Genomic DNA, 13,147 nt, shown 5'->3' on the forward strand with positions numbered 1-13,147 from the left:
TTATGCCTTATATATAAAAGACTTAAAAGAAGGTTAATAAAAGCGACATTATAAACAGTTTTTCAAAACATTTCATTTAATGATTAATTTGATTTCCTACAATTTAAACATTGCCTTGCTGATGTCTCCTTTTCTCAGTGCATCCAGAGCTTCACGGTATTCAGACAAAGAAAATACTCTAATACCTAACTTATTGTAATCAAGATATCTATCAGCCATTGCTCTTAATAGAGCCAATCCTTTAACGAATGAGAAAGGATTTATATTTACACCAACGATATTTAATTCCTTCTTGTAAACCTGTAAAGAAACAAAGAAAAATCTAAATCTAGTGCAGCTTTAGCAAACAACTATCACTGGAAAAATAATAACTCAATTATCTGGAAAATAATGATATAATAGTGAATCGGTAGATACCTCGTATGGCTCAATAGTCAATTTCGCGTTAGGTTTTGCGACACCGAAGATGCATAAACGGCCACCTCGATTTAATAATGGTACAGCTGCCTCCATTGCTGGAATCGAGCCACTACAGTCAACGATTAAGTCATATCCTTCTTTTAACTTATCTGGACTCCTTACTTCATAATTCAAATCTGAAAAATAAGATGACGAATAGTGTCTATTTAAATATGCAAAACAATACATTCTTTTTTAAGAAAGATAAGAAAGACATTCGAGTGCAAATTCTTATTATGTGACATTTGAAATCTTAAAAACATACAAGCTGTAGCATAAGGAATATTAAATGAAAGTCATCATAGTACTGATGTATCTAATGATAAAAAAATATAAACGATAATAATATTAAAAAATAATTGTTCTTCGATATATAAAAATATACAAATTTGTTACAATTATTTGGGTAAAATGTTTTGTTGTTTGAAACAACAGTTTTACGTATGTCCATTGATCAAACGTCGGAGTTATGTAATTCTTGACTTCTTTCAAATAAATACTTATCTAAAATAATTAAGTGAATGTATGCTTGTTCAATTCGATAATAAATTACTTGTTTGATATAATACTATAATACATATGTCAATGATAAATTTGCCAACTATGCGAATTTTTACGAATTCGAATTATATTCAATATTGTATCTACTTCAAAGGTAAAACATTGAAACCAATAATAAAAGAAGAGAAACGCCTTTTAAGTCCCTAAATTCCTTACGAAAACCAGTATGAAAAGAATTCTACAACAATATGTAAGAAAATAATAATACTAAGGTGACCAATAGAAATACTTGGAATAACGAATAATTAATTGTTCGAATGAATCTTCATTCGACTTATTCATTAACAACGAATTTAAATTTTATTCGTCTTTCGAATAAAATTTTACCCAAGGCTATCAGACGTTTCAATAAATGGAAACATTTAAAAAACTGTCGGTTCAAATTTATTCTGTACCAAGTTTGGACACCATGTTGCGTCGTTTCTCTTGAGGTTCGCTGACCGTCACGGTTTTCCTAAGTCCCTGTATATGCAATAGACAGGCCCACAAAAGGCCAATTATTCCGGCACCAATTACGAGCACATTAAGACCGATGTTAACAGGATTAATCTTGTCCCATCCGTGGGCCATGCAGGAGAGTGGCTCTGTGAGGGCGGCGTGGTGTAGCTCGACGTCATCAGGCAACGCGTAAACCTTCGAATAATAAATACACGTGAAAAGTAGTACTTGTGTAGGGGAGAGTAGGGTAAAATGGAACACCAACGTTTTTCGTAGATAAGGAGCTGGTATTGCATGGCATAGACCTAATAAGTCCTCGGTATAATTTGTGATCGTCTGCAGATCAGTGTACAAGTATTATCTACGAGAAACATTGGTGTTTCGTTTCACCCTACTCTCCCTTATGTATCACGCGCGAGATCGGAATCGAGGAACGTTCATTATTTTTCTATATTCGTACGCGTCGAGGACGAAATTAAACAAGGGTTTAAAATAAAATGTGAACTCTATTTCGCAGTACTCAGATGACCTGCGATATAAGGGCGTAGCTTATCCCTTCGATCGGACGGGATTAAAATGAACTCCACGAAGTTTACCAAGCCGTTCGTTGGATAGCAAAACTATTCGCGTCGTGACGCAAATAGCTTTTTTAAGCGTATTTTTAAACGAGATTCTATGCGACTCTGGAAGCTTGTTGATCACGACCTTCCACGTGAACCTATTTATCTTTCCTTTGTTTGATTTTATTATTCAATCTTTTCATATCACCAAAGAAAGAGGGTTTTGAAGTATAACCGTTCCTTCAATAATGTGGCACTTTTTTACGTGGAAAATTATAACACTATTTACGCGGTATTGTTTATACGCGATATCGATTTACGTGATCTGAATATAGTGACAGCGAATAAAATTTACTTTTGTTTCCTGAAATATCTTTATTATTACTTTTTTTGTTAAACTATGTGAAATAAATATGTATTTTCACAACTTATATCAGTTTTCTTTCCAATATTTTCTTTTCTTTTGAAAAATTAAAAAAATGAGAATATGAAATTTTATTACATAACTATTTAGACATCATAATACCGGCGATGGTAACTTTATTTATTTGATATTTGATTCATAAAAATGTTCAAAGGAACTTGTTGAAATATGTATGTATGTTTATGAAAAAGTTATTAAAATAAATTTAAGTAATTTCTTTCATGTACAATAAAAAATGATGAAGAAATATAAATGATATTTGTAAAGCAAGAACACTGACGGTTCATTGTTCAAATGGTATATACGTAGAGCAATTTATCATTTCAACGATTCATATTCGTAATGGGTTTTGCTATCGCCCACATAAGAAAGATTAATGGCAAAAGAGATGAAATAATCGATACAGTATAAAACAAACGAAACTTTCCAAAACGTGCAGCTTGGGATAACAAAATTCTATGAAAAATTGAGCGCTGTTGTACTTTTTCAAACATTTTTTTTAAATATTATACTTAACAATAATTACAAATTTTAAGGATTTTTATTTTTACTATGTATTCAATAACGTATGCACTTTGGATTCTACTTGGAAAGACAATACTTAAAGAAAACAAACATTTCGGAACAATTCAATAAAATATTTATTTTATTATTTATTAAGTTGTATGAATTTATCCTTATTCTGGTTTTTCAAAATTATTCTATAGAAATATAGATAAAAAAGCAGTTCAAACATGTTCATTGAATGTTTAGTTATGTAATAAAACTTATTTCATAATAGACCTTTATTAAAATTAGTCGAAAATTGTTTGAACGAACCTGTGTTTCCGGTACGAGGACATGAGTAGCCCACCCACCATTTCTATAGATACCTATAGTGGTGTTTAAGCCACCGGCACTACAGAAATGGTAACTCCCGCCATGACAATAATCGCACTTGTTGCAACCACTGTTAGGATCGACTACTACTTTCTGGCCAACTTTGAAACATGTGATTTGTGAGCCGATAGCATCGACTGTACCCGAAAATTCGTGGCCAAGAGTCAGTGGACCGTCTGTCTTACACGGAAACTCTCCCTGAGAAAAACACAATATATATGAAATTAGTACGAAGTTATGACTCCTACGGGTAAACATTTTTAGAATTAAACATTTAATTTCACATGTTTACGAATTCATTTAAAAAAGAATCTGAGAACAACACAATATATTTACGATAAATACGAAGCTATGACTTCTTTTGGAAATCATTTTTAGAACTAAATATTTAAACATTCATATGTGTATAAATTCATCATGTCTTATATTTCAAATTTGTTACAATGAAAATGTAAAAATATTTTGATAAAGTATTTAAACAAGTAAGCGTGTAAATAAATTCTATAAAAATGTATAAACGAATTTTCAGGAAATATTCGTTTTTATATTGTTTAATAGGTATCTCTGAATTGTTTCAACCGCAAAACGTGGATTAACTTCATAGTAAGAAATATCTTGTACCTATATATTGTGTACAGTCAAACCTGTTTTTGTGCGGTCCTTTTCTATGCGATCTTTTTTTATGCGGTACATGAATTCCAACGGTGTTGCTGTTATTTTTTAAGTGACGAAAGCGACTTTGAACCAGTTCATCACAAGAAGATGCGCGTTTTTGACTACGACGAGTAACAGTGAATTATGTGCATTGTGAAAATTTCTTCATGTATGAGAAATTAAATTTTTTAAAAATGATTCCATGTGTAATTTAATTATTTATTTTTTTCAAAGCACTTTCTCACTATTTCGTAAATTTTTTAACATCTTTTTTGTGCGGTTTCTTTATGCGGTCCCTATCTACCATACAAAAACAGGTTTGACTGTATATAGTGACATATATAGTGACTCACAAGTTTATTCACAGAAAGCGGTCATATTTACGTGACTAAATTGTATATAACATTTTCGTTTCCACGTAGGTACAGTCACCGACAAAAGTATTCATACAGTAAAAAAAATCTGATAAAAGTATAGTTGTAGTCCATGAATAATTTTACTTTAATGAATATTCATGTAATTAACTGCTACGAATTTCTATGCAAAGCAATCATCAAATTACGCTATAGAAATTACATTTCATTATATTTGTGTTAATAAAATATGAATTTAAGTTTTCTTACAAAATTGATTGAAATGTATAATTACTTATTCATTTTGAAATTATAACAATTTTCTTCAAAATGTCTTCGCCGCATGAATATTATTGTCTGCCACTGTATGCATCACGAAAGGACATTATAAATAATAATAACAATAAAGATAAACAAACAAAAGTCACACAGAATTTTGTATACTTCACGTAAAATGTGATTCATTCCAAATGCTTAATGATTTGAAATTTATGTTTTACTTTAGAATATAAATTTGTTTAAAGGATAACAATAATTGTTCATAATAACTTTCAAATTAACTTAATTGAATTATATACGATACTTTACGTGGTCGATAAGTAACATTTAGTACAGCGGATGTTATGTTGGATAATTATTCATCAACGAATATATTGTACGTATCGTTCGACCATAATTTGTATCTCTGAGGACACATTCATGTTTGAAAAAATTGTGCGACGTTCCTGTAGTTCGGCCGTGAAGCGTAATCGGTGCACAGCGATTAAAGTCACGTAACGCCGAAATTACAGCGACGAACATAGAGGATTATACACAAGATTAAAATTATTCTTCTCGTGCACGGACATGCATCGAGTATGCATTCTACTTTAAATAAAATGTTAAATATGTAAATTGAACGGCTGAACCGGGGCGGTACAGTGTAACTGGAAATTGGAACGTTAAATCTGCCACAATGGCCACAAAATGGTCAAAAAACATGGAATGCGTAATACCCTCGGGTGCAATAAAAATTTTACAAAGAAGTCAACGTTGCAGCGGGAAAGCCGCAAAAGTAGATTGTACATTCATGTTGTATGTATTATCGTTTCCTTTTGTTTATTCGATGAGTACCATTATTAGATACATTTTATCTTGTTACCGTATTTTTTGTTCTGTTATAACATTTAATGGGAATCATTACAAATTTTTCAACTTGTTAATGAAGTAAACACGAAATAAGTATAGGGGAAAGTAGAGTGAAATGGAAGGCTTTTTTTGGATCGTAACAACAAAATAGTTTTGGCTATAAGGAAATAAAGGATTTTTTAAAATAAAATTGTTTAGTTACGAAGGAAAATGCGATTTTCTAAAGGTATCGAAATATTCGTTTCGCAGAAATAGTAGAGTAAAACGAAACACTCATGTAAAATCATATGAAAATACAAAATATTCATTTCTACTGAATCAAAATTGCTAGCTGAATGTATTTAATTATTAGCTGATATAAAGAAACTATAAATATGTATGATTTTATGAACAAAAGTCACAAATAAATGTGTTATCTCCTTTTTCTACACTGGTCCAATCGAATCGATCAGTTTTTATCTCATCTTTGATTCCAATTTGCTATACATCAATATGCTTATACGTAACCAATTAAAACTATAAACAAGCACATAGCATGGGACTCTTGTTGCCTTTGTGCCGTCCCGTTACCCTTTAAGACCTGGACGGACAGTAGGTAAGTATGTAGAGCGTTCCATTTTACCCCACACTAAAGTGTTCCGTTTTGCCCCGCGCATTATAATTTAGAAAAGCAATTAAAATGTACAGTTTGGCATGAGTTAAAGAAATAACTTAAGTGTCAAAAGTATAGCGCAAGGAACGTAGAATCCTGTACTGTAGTTATCTTGTTCAATTTTTTAGTCGAAAAGAATATATTCTTGAAGGTAGATATTTATATTAATCAAACAACCACTAAGTTCATGTAGAATTAACGTGATACTTTCTCTTCTTTACGTGTTTTTCTTTAAATAACCTTTGAAATAAGTTTCATACTATTTGGATATACGTGGAAAAATTAATGTTGATTAAAGGATCAAAAATATTTTCAGATCGTATAAAACATTAGTTGCTGGTACACAATTCTTCAAACATGATAATAGTCATAACAATTCAGAGTTACTGCATCATTTAATAATTTAAACTACTAAAGTACTGGTATCTAGTACTTCCTTTAATCCTGTTTGCTAACAGCCAGACGATGTGTGATCTAAGCTGCAGAAATTACTTGAGTGGGGTTAAAATAATTTATGATGCTCTAATATTTTTTATTTTATAGATTATACATCACTCAATAAGGAATTTTTCAAAAATTGCTTCAAGGTTATACGCAAAATAAATTTTACCGTTTCCATGTGATTAATAATTATATTGAACCTTGATAAGAAAAAGTGTGTAAACACATAGCGTGTAAATAATTCCAACCGTATGACTCACACGCCGTTGAGAGTTAGAAACTGCAAGAATCATTGTATTCATCTACATAGTACAATACTTACTATGTTTATAATGAACCTTGCCGCTTGTAGGTAACCAAGCGATGAGAATTATTTAGTATTTTCATAGAGAAGAGAAGCAAGGTAAATCGTTCCATAATTGAACACACAAGGATTTAATCGTTCAGAAAAGTAGATATTGTCTTCTACATTTACCTATTCTTAGTTTTACAATTAAGTCAGTTTTTTAATATAAAAGACGCGTGCGCGAGAAAAATGTAAAAAAATTAAAATTGTCCGACGTCTTTTTGATTAACATATTTGTGCCTTTTAGTGGCTATTTTAATATCCCGTTTAAAATTTTCTATTAATTTGATTTTTCGGTAACTATTTTTACAACAAAACAGTACACAAAATAAGGTATTATAATTTCAAAAATTTGTAGAATTATATGTATAGAAATACATATAATGGATAACGAATAATTTACCTAATTAAATTATTCTATCTACACCTTGTGTTTTCTCATATCGAAACACGAGAGCACTGATGAAACAAAAGAAACCGGAAAGTTAGACGAGTGAGTTTGTGATGTAATAATGATAATGAAATAATATATACAGTTATTGTGGCGACGCACGTCTAGAATGTGAAGATCGGTCCCACAGACTCCAGAGTATGCTACTTTAATCCGAACTTCATCTGGTTTCGGTTCGGGGATCACGGTCTTTTCCAACGTGAGCGTTTTGCTCTTCGCATTGAAGCTCAAATACTCCATCGTGTCGCTCGTTCGGCAGTCGGCACGTGTACTAACGCAAGTTGGCACTTCTGTCTAACATTTATATCCCTGTTGCGACATTTAATGTTTATATATTGGGGCCGTGTGCCGGCAGTAATCACTAAACGGTCGCGCGTAACGCGTCAGAGCCAAGATCAGAGGACAAACATAATTAAGCGGACTCGAAGAGCTGTGTGTGTGTGCCGAAATCCAGACGCGCGCGTTGTATTCGGTATGCGAGGTACCGTTCGGAATTGCCGCCAATTCAAATATACTTATTCAACACTTAAGTAAAACTACTAAGCAATTGAATCGATTAGTATTTATTTCGTTACAGGAACTATGAGAGTGATTTATATTTTAGCTTAGGTGTTATTATAGAAACTTAATACTAGAACTACTAGACGGGTCAAAATCACCCATTACTGATTTCTTCCTTTCGCAATTACTAAACGATGTTTCTCTGAGAAATTATTCAAGAAATTGATTTAGTAATATGCAAACTAAATTTTAAATCAATTAAAGTCCCAATAGATACATTCTTAGAGCTTCCATAGAGGAATTTCAAAAAGTCTGGTGGTTCTAGTGTTAATTCGTCATTCTTTTTGTATAATTTTAAGCTACTATTGTAAACAATCATTCAATGTATGAAAAAATAATTTTGATTAAAGTTCAAAGAGTTTTCAATAGGATCTTTTCTAATCTGTTTTATTTAGAATAATGTTTTATTCGTTTTTTAATGCACTATTTTTATATTATAAATACTTTTATACCATGCACGTTAATAAAATAATTTCTATGGTTTACATAAATTCTATTATATATTTCTCATTTTTTAGTTTTTTGCTTATGAAACAAAGATTTTTAAGTTTTTTAAAACTTGTTTGTACTGATATTGAAGCTGAATGTGTATTAATAACAAATTTACGAAAAAAGTTTTCATTCCAAGTTTTAACTATTAGTTTTTTGCTGTTAAATCTGAACTGGTCTGATTCATCTTGGTCTACCCTACATCTAAGAACATCAGAAAATTTCACACTTTGTTAAGTATCAATGTTTATTAAAGTTTTAAATAAAGCAATTATTTTTTGTTTATTCAATATATCTTGCAATTTATACGTTCTGCTTCTTACGGGGTACGACTTGAGCAACCTTGTTGTATATGTAATGATTCGAAGAGGTATCGGTTATTACGGCAAGATGGAGATAAAAATTGTATTCATGAATTCTAACTTAAAATATTAAAATCTAATTTTTAACAATTGGAGAACAGAATGTATCACCCATTGTTGATATTAAAGACCGGAGAAACGACCTCAACTTAATTGATAAGGGAACAATGTAACAATAAATTGTATTAGTCTCCATCGAAGGGGAGTCGTCGCATTCTTTATTATTCAATAATTTGAATTCACCGAAAGATGCTTTCTTTTCACACCGCTGACCATAATTTCTTCCCGGATCGAGCAAGAAAAAAGTTCCAAGTGAAAAATGGATCCGGAGAGGAAAGGCGCGGAGCTGTCGAGACTCATCGTTCTGAAGGGTCTCACTTTCAAAGTGACGCTTCCGATAGAAGGTTTGCATTGGAATGGGATGCCCTTTGTCCTCGAGGATCACTTTCCAACGAAAGATTTACAATCCTCCTGGTGAGATTGAACGAAACCTCTCGTAGGGATGCGCCAACGTCGAGAAACTGGAATTCATAGAAATATCTATTAAGAAAACCACGTGATATATCTTTTAACAAGAACACTTTAAGTTCTTGTGCTATAATATCGTGTTAGACTCACAATGACAATTTTTATGTAATTGAATTTGATAAATCTAAGTGTTATGTACTTTTATTAAAAATAAACTAAATGTTACCTTTCTATTATTAGTACATAGAGATAAAGTAAGCATGGAATTTTTTTATTTGCTAATGAGCTATCAACGATAAAACAGTTTTATCGGACAGAATTGTGAAAGAAATCACAGGACAAGAGGTTAACACTCTGTTTCCTCTATATGGTTCCATATCGTTTTATCCAGAAACCGACCATAGTGGTAATATTAATGGATTAGATAAGTTTCACGGAAATTCATTTTGCTTTTATAAAAGAAAAATATATAAGATATAAGTTATAATTTGTTACTTGTCTTTTAAAATTGATTCTTCCAGCTACAGGTGGAATTACAATGGCCATTTCAAGATGATATCTTTTATAACTATTGAAAAGGATTAAAGAAACTAATTTAGTAATACGCAAACTGATATATAAGCGAATCGAAATTTTAATAAATGCATTCTTATAGTTTTTGTAAAAAAAAATGGGAAAAGATCAGTTTGACAGTGTTTAAGCACGTGACTGGAGGAACTATCGTACTACAGCCCTGACTTCGTAGCTCCATTGAGGGTGTTAGTGTCAAAGCAAGCTTCTGAGGCTTCGGCTGTTAACGAAGTCGATTGTCCAGTGAAATTTACACCATGAATCGGCCGTGTACCTGCTGGACCGTCTTTTATTCCCGAAGTGGTTCAGGTGTCGTCTCAGGTATACAACGAAGTCCACAAATCACTGGCGTGGAAATCGGAAAAAGGAACGCTCCTCTCGTCCAGCACAGACGGTTGGTTGTCCGTCACGGTATTGTCGTTTCTCGGAAAAGCGAGGCGTTTTCGGAAACCAGAGCCGTCCCCGAAAATTTACGAGATCGGATGAACACCGTGCGAAATCCACGAGGTGCGAGCTGCAACCGATACGCGTGACAAATAACTCCGGAGCCTTTCAACCGTGCAGGTTGTAATTCTACCTGCCCCGACAGTTCGAAATTCGCCGCGGAATCTATGGCTCTCTCCCTTTTCATTGTTCCACGAAGGAGAAGATCCTGAACGTAATGACATCTGTTAGCGAAATACCTTTCTACGTGATTTATTTTTGGAGAAGCTGCGCTTAGCAACTTGAATACTCGCCGTTGTAATTACATTTCTCAATGTGTTCTTGACTAATTATGATTCGGTTTGTTCTTGTTTTAATCCAATATAATTCTTTGACTCTACAAGATAATTTTGATACATGCAGTTTCAATAATCGTATAATCATGGTTTTATGTTATAGAAGATCATGTTATTTTTATTTATTTTATAAATATTAATGCTACAACGTTATCGCGAGAAAATCTTTTGAGTGAATGTTCAATAGGTTTCTTTGTTACGTATTCTTGTTTTCAATCTTTCCTAGTTATCAATGAAGCGATTTTTCTTCGATGTTGTTTTCATGGTAAATATGCGATAACCCGTGATTTCGAATACGAGAGTGAATGTTCGTTTGTAGATAAAGTCAGGCAAACATTGTGTGTAAATAAATAGTTTTCTTCTCTACTTCACTGATAACGTTGTAAACTATAATCAAATTTTTTGTTAATCGACTCTTCTGATCGATTTTCCGATAACTAAAATTTTGTTATACTTAACTACGATTTCATTGGCAAAGATACTCAAGAATTTAAAAAAAAGAGTGAGTTGCTGTGACAGAGGTGACTTAAAAGTACAAAATGGTAAATATGTAAAGTAGGGATGGTAATACAATGTTATATAACATTGCAACAATTATATTAAAGAGTGAGGTATAAAAAAGAGGCTGAAAATAGCGTGTTTCGCCTTAATTAGTGGAACGAGGAGGACCTTCTGCATTGTCCTAATTTTAAATGGAACGTGGACAGATATCGTTCTAAAATTTTACGAGAATATTACTATCAAATTTTAAACATGTGGTAATGAAATAAAATGTTTCACTAATTGAAAAAATTATTGTTATTTTAATGTATTGTGTTATGTATTTATCCTTAGGAAATAGGACACTAAAAACAGTTTTATTCTACCGTAAAATTTTATCAGTAATGTATATTTTCTATCCTTTACTTGTACCTACCGCGTACAAAAGTATTTACTAAACTATAACATATGAATGTAAATAGTATTTACCAAATTTTTAATTTTATTTTTCATTTATATGCATATATAAAAGAATTTATTAATAACATGATCGCTTCTTTATAATTCTTTTTCTATAAAAATTACGTAAGAGATTTATCTAGTTTCAAGCTTTTTGAACTTCGCGTTTCGAAACTTTCGGTAGAGTGGATCTTTCAGCCGTGACACAATCTTTGTTTACCTTCTTAATCAACAGTGGTAGATAGTCGCTTATTACTGAAAAGTTTTCTTGTCAGTAAACACATGTTTATTATAAGTAATCTCTCATTATTCTCATCATTATTACAACAATAATAATTGTCTTCATTGATGTCATTATTATTTCTAATTATTACTAATATTCTTCTTATTATTACTATTAACTCTTTACACTGCATTTACTCCTCTACGTACATATCCATCATTTGCTACACATGCAAAAATTTTTCCAAAAGTATCATACCACAGCGAATCACAGAATGTAAAATTCTAGTTTACTTTCCACGATAACAAACTTTCTTTATAAAATAAAGAAGAAGCTACACACTCGTAAAATTTTCTTCTCAAAATAAAACCATTTATTTCCAAACGTTTCATCGTAAAAAAACTGCTCGAGTTTCCTGAGGACAGTATCGAAAAACTAAGCGAAGTGCAAAGGGTTAACCGATTGGACCTCCAGCTTTCATCAAGCTTGCTCGTTGGGGGTTGCGCGGAGTTAGCGTTGCAGTTTCCGATAGCTACCGTTCGAATGAAAAAAAAACAAGTGTTTCCCTGGCCTGTAAGTTTCACGTAACTTGTAATACGTAGGAGGCCGTATACATGACGCGACAGGTGATAATGGCGGGCTTCTTTCGGTGGGAACGGGGATATTTTTTCGTGGTGTTGCAACGTGTATGCGGAAAATTCATTCATGGCTTGCTAGAATGGCTCGGGGGATGAACGAGCGTCCTTCGATTCACGAGAAATTTCGGGTCAACGGGACGGAGCCGGGATAGCTGGCTGTACCGGGAACCGGAAATGAGGTCGGGAATGACGTCATCGCGTTCAGTGCCGTTCATTCAACCCCCGGGGATAAACTGGGTCACCAGGCTAACACCGACCCCACTCCGCGATCGGATCGTGGAAACGATACTGTGTTCGGGGGAGAACACACACCAACCCCCTTTCCCGGACGGCCGATTCATGCAACCTCCAGACGACGCACACCGCTATCTTGGCCAATACGAGACGCTCTTATGACGAGAGCAAGCACGCAGCTAGAGATCAGCGAGTTCGCATCTAGACGACAAGATGGTCTTATCTAGACGAAGGATTTTCTGCATTACCGTGTATGATATTGTGCATACGTACTGCTGTACACTAAGTGCATAAGTATTTGGATACTTCATATGATCTTATTAAAATGTTTATGGTTTTATTATTGTCGAAATTATATTAGATTTTATTTATGATTGCTGGTATGCATAGCGTTTATAGCATACGTGATTGTACAGAGGTCGGTACCTATAGTAAAGGAATTATACGTCTGTCATATAACTTTTTTTGTGATTATGTTCTTAAGAGAGCTTTATTGATAATAATATTCTGGGACAAAAGGAATTTTATTTACGTTGTA

The 13,147-nt window shown here is 32.8% G+C and overlaps 1 protein-coding gene and 1 long non-coding RNA gene across 2 annotated transcripts; both read right to left on the bottom strand.

Annotated features, from left to right (window-relative positions):
- Window positions 1-58: 58 nt before the first annotated feature.
- Window positions 59-7,650, bottom strand: LOC116424835 (D-altritol 5-dehydrogenase). The gene is made up of 5 exons (XM_031971783.2): window positions 7,449-7,650; window positions 3,262-3,519; window positions 1,416-1,653; window positions 418-596; window positions 59-300 (listed from the first exon to the last, which is right to left on the bottom strand). Exons 1-5 carry the CDS (start codon window positions 7,584-7,586, stop codon window positions 97-99), a joined length of 1,017 nt encoding a protein of 338 aa, XP_031827643.1. The 5' UTR covers window positions 7,587-7,650; the 3' UTR covers window positions 59-96.
- A 742-nt stretch (window positions 7,651-8,392) lies between these two features.
- LOC143174510 (uncharacterized) lies at window positions 8,393-12,171 on the bottom strand. Its single transcript, XR_012998556.1, has 3 exons — window positions 11,996-12,171; window positions 10,071-10,310; window positions 8,393-9,279 (listed from the first exon to the last, which is right to left on the bottom strand). It is a non-coding gene; the product is annotated as an uncharacterized LOC143174510 (long non-coding RNA).
- Window positions 12,172-13,147: the final 976 nt, after the last annotated feature.

This window comes from Nomia melanderi, chromosome 5 (genome assembly GCF_051020985.1).
Source record: "Nomia melanderi isolate GNS246 chromosome 5, iyNomMela1, whole genome shotgun sequence".
In the NCBI taxonomy this organism is placed as follows: domain Eukaryota; kingdom Metazoa; phylum Arthropoda; class Insecta; order Hymenoptera; family Halictidae; genus Nomia; species Nomia melanderi.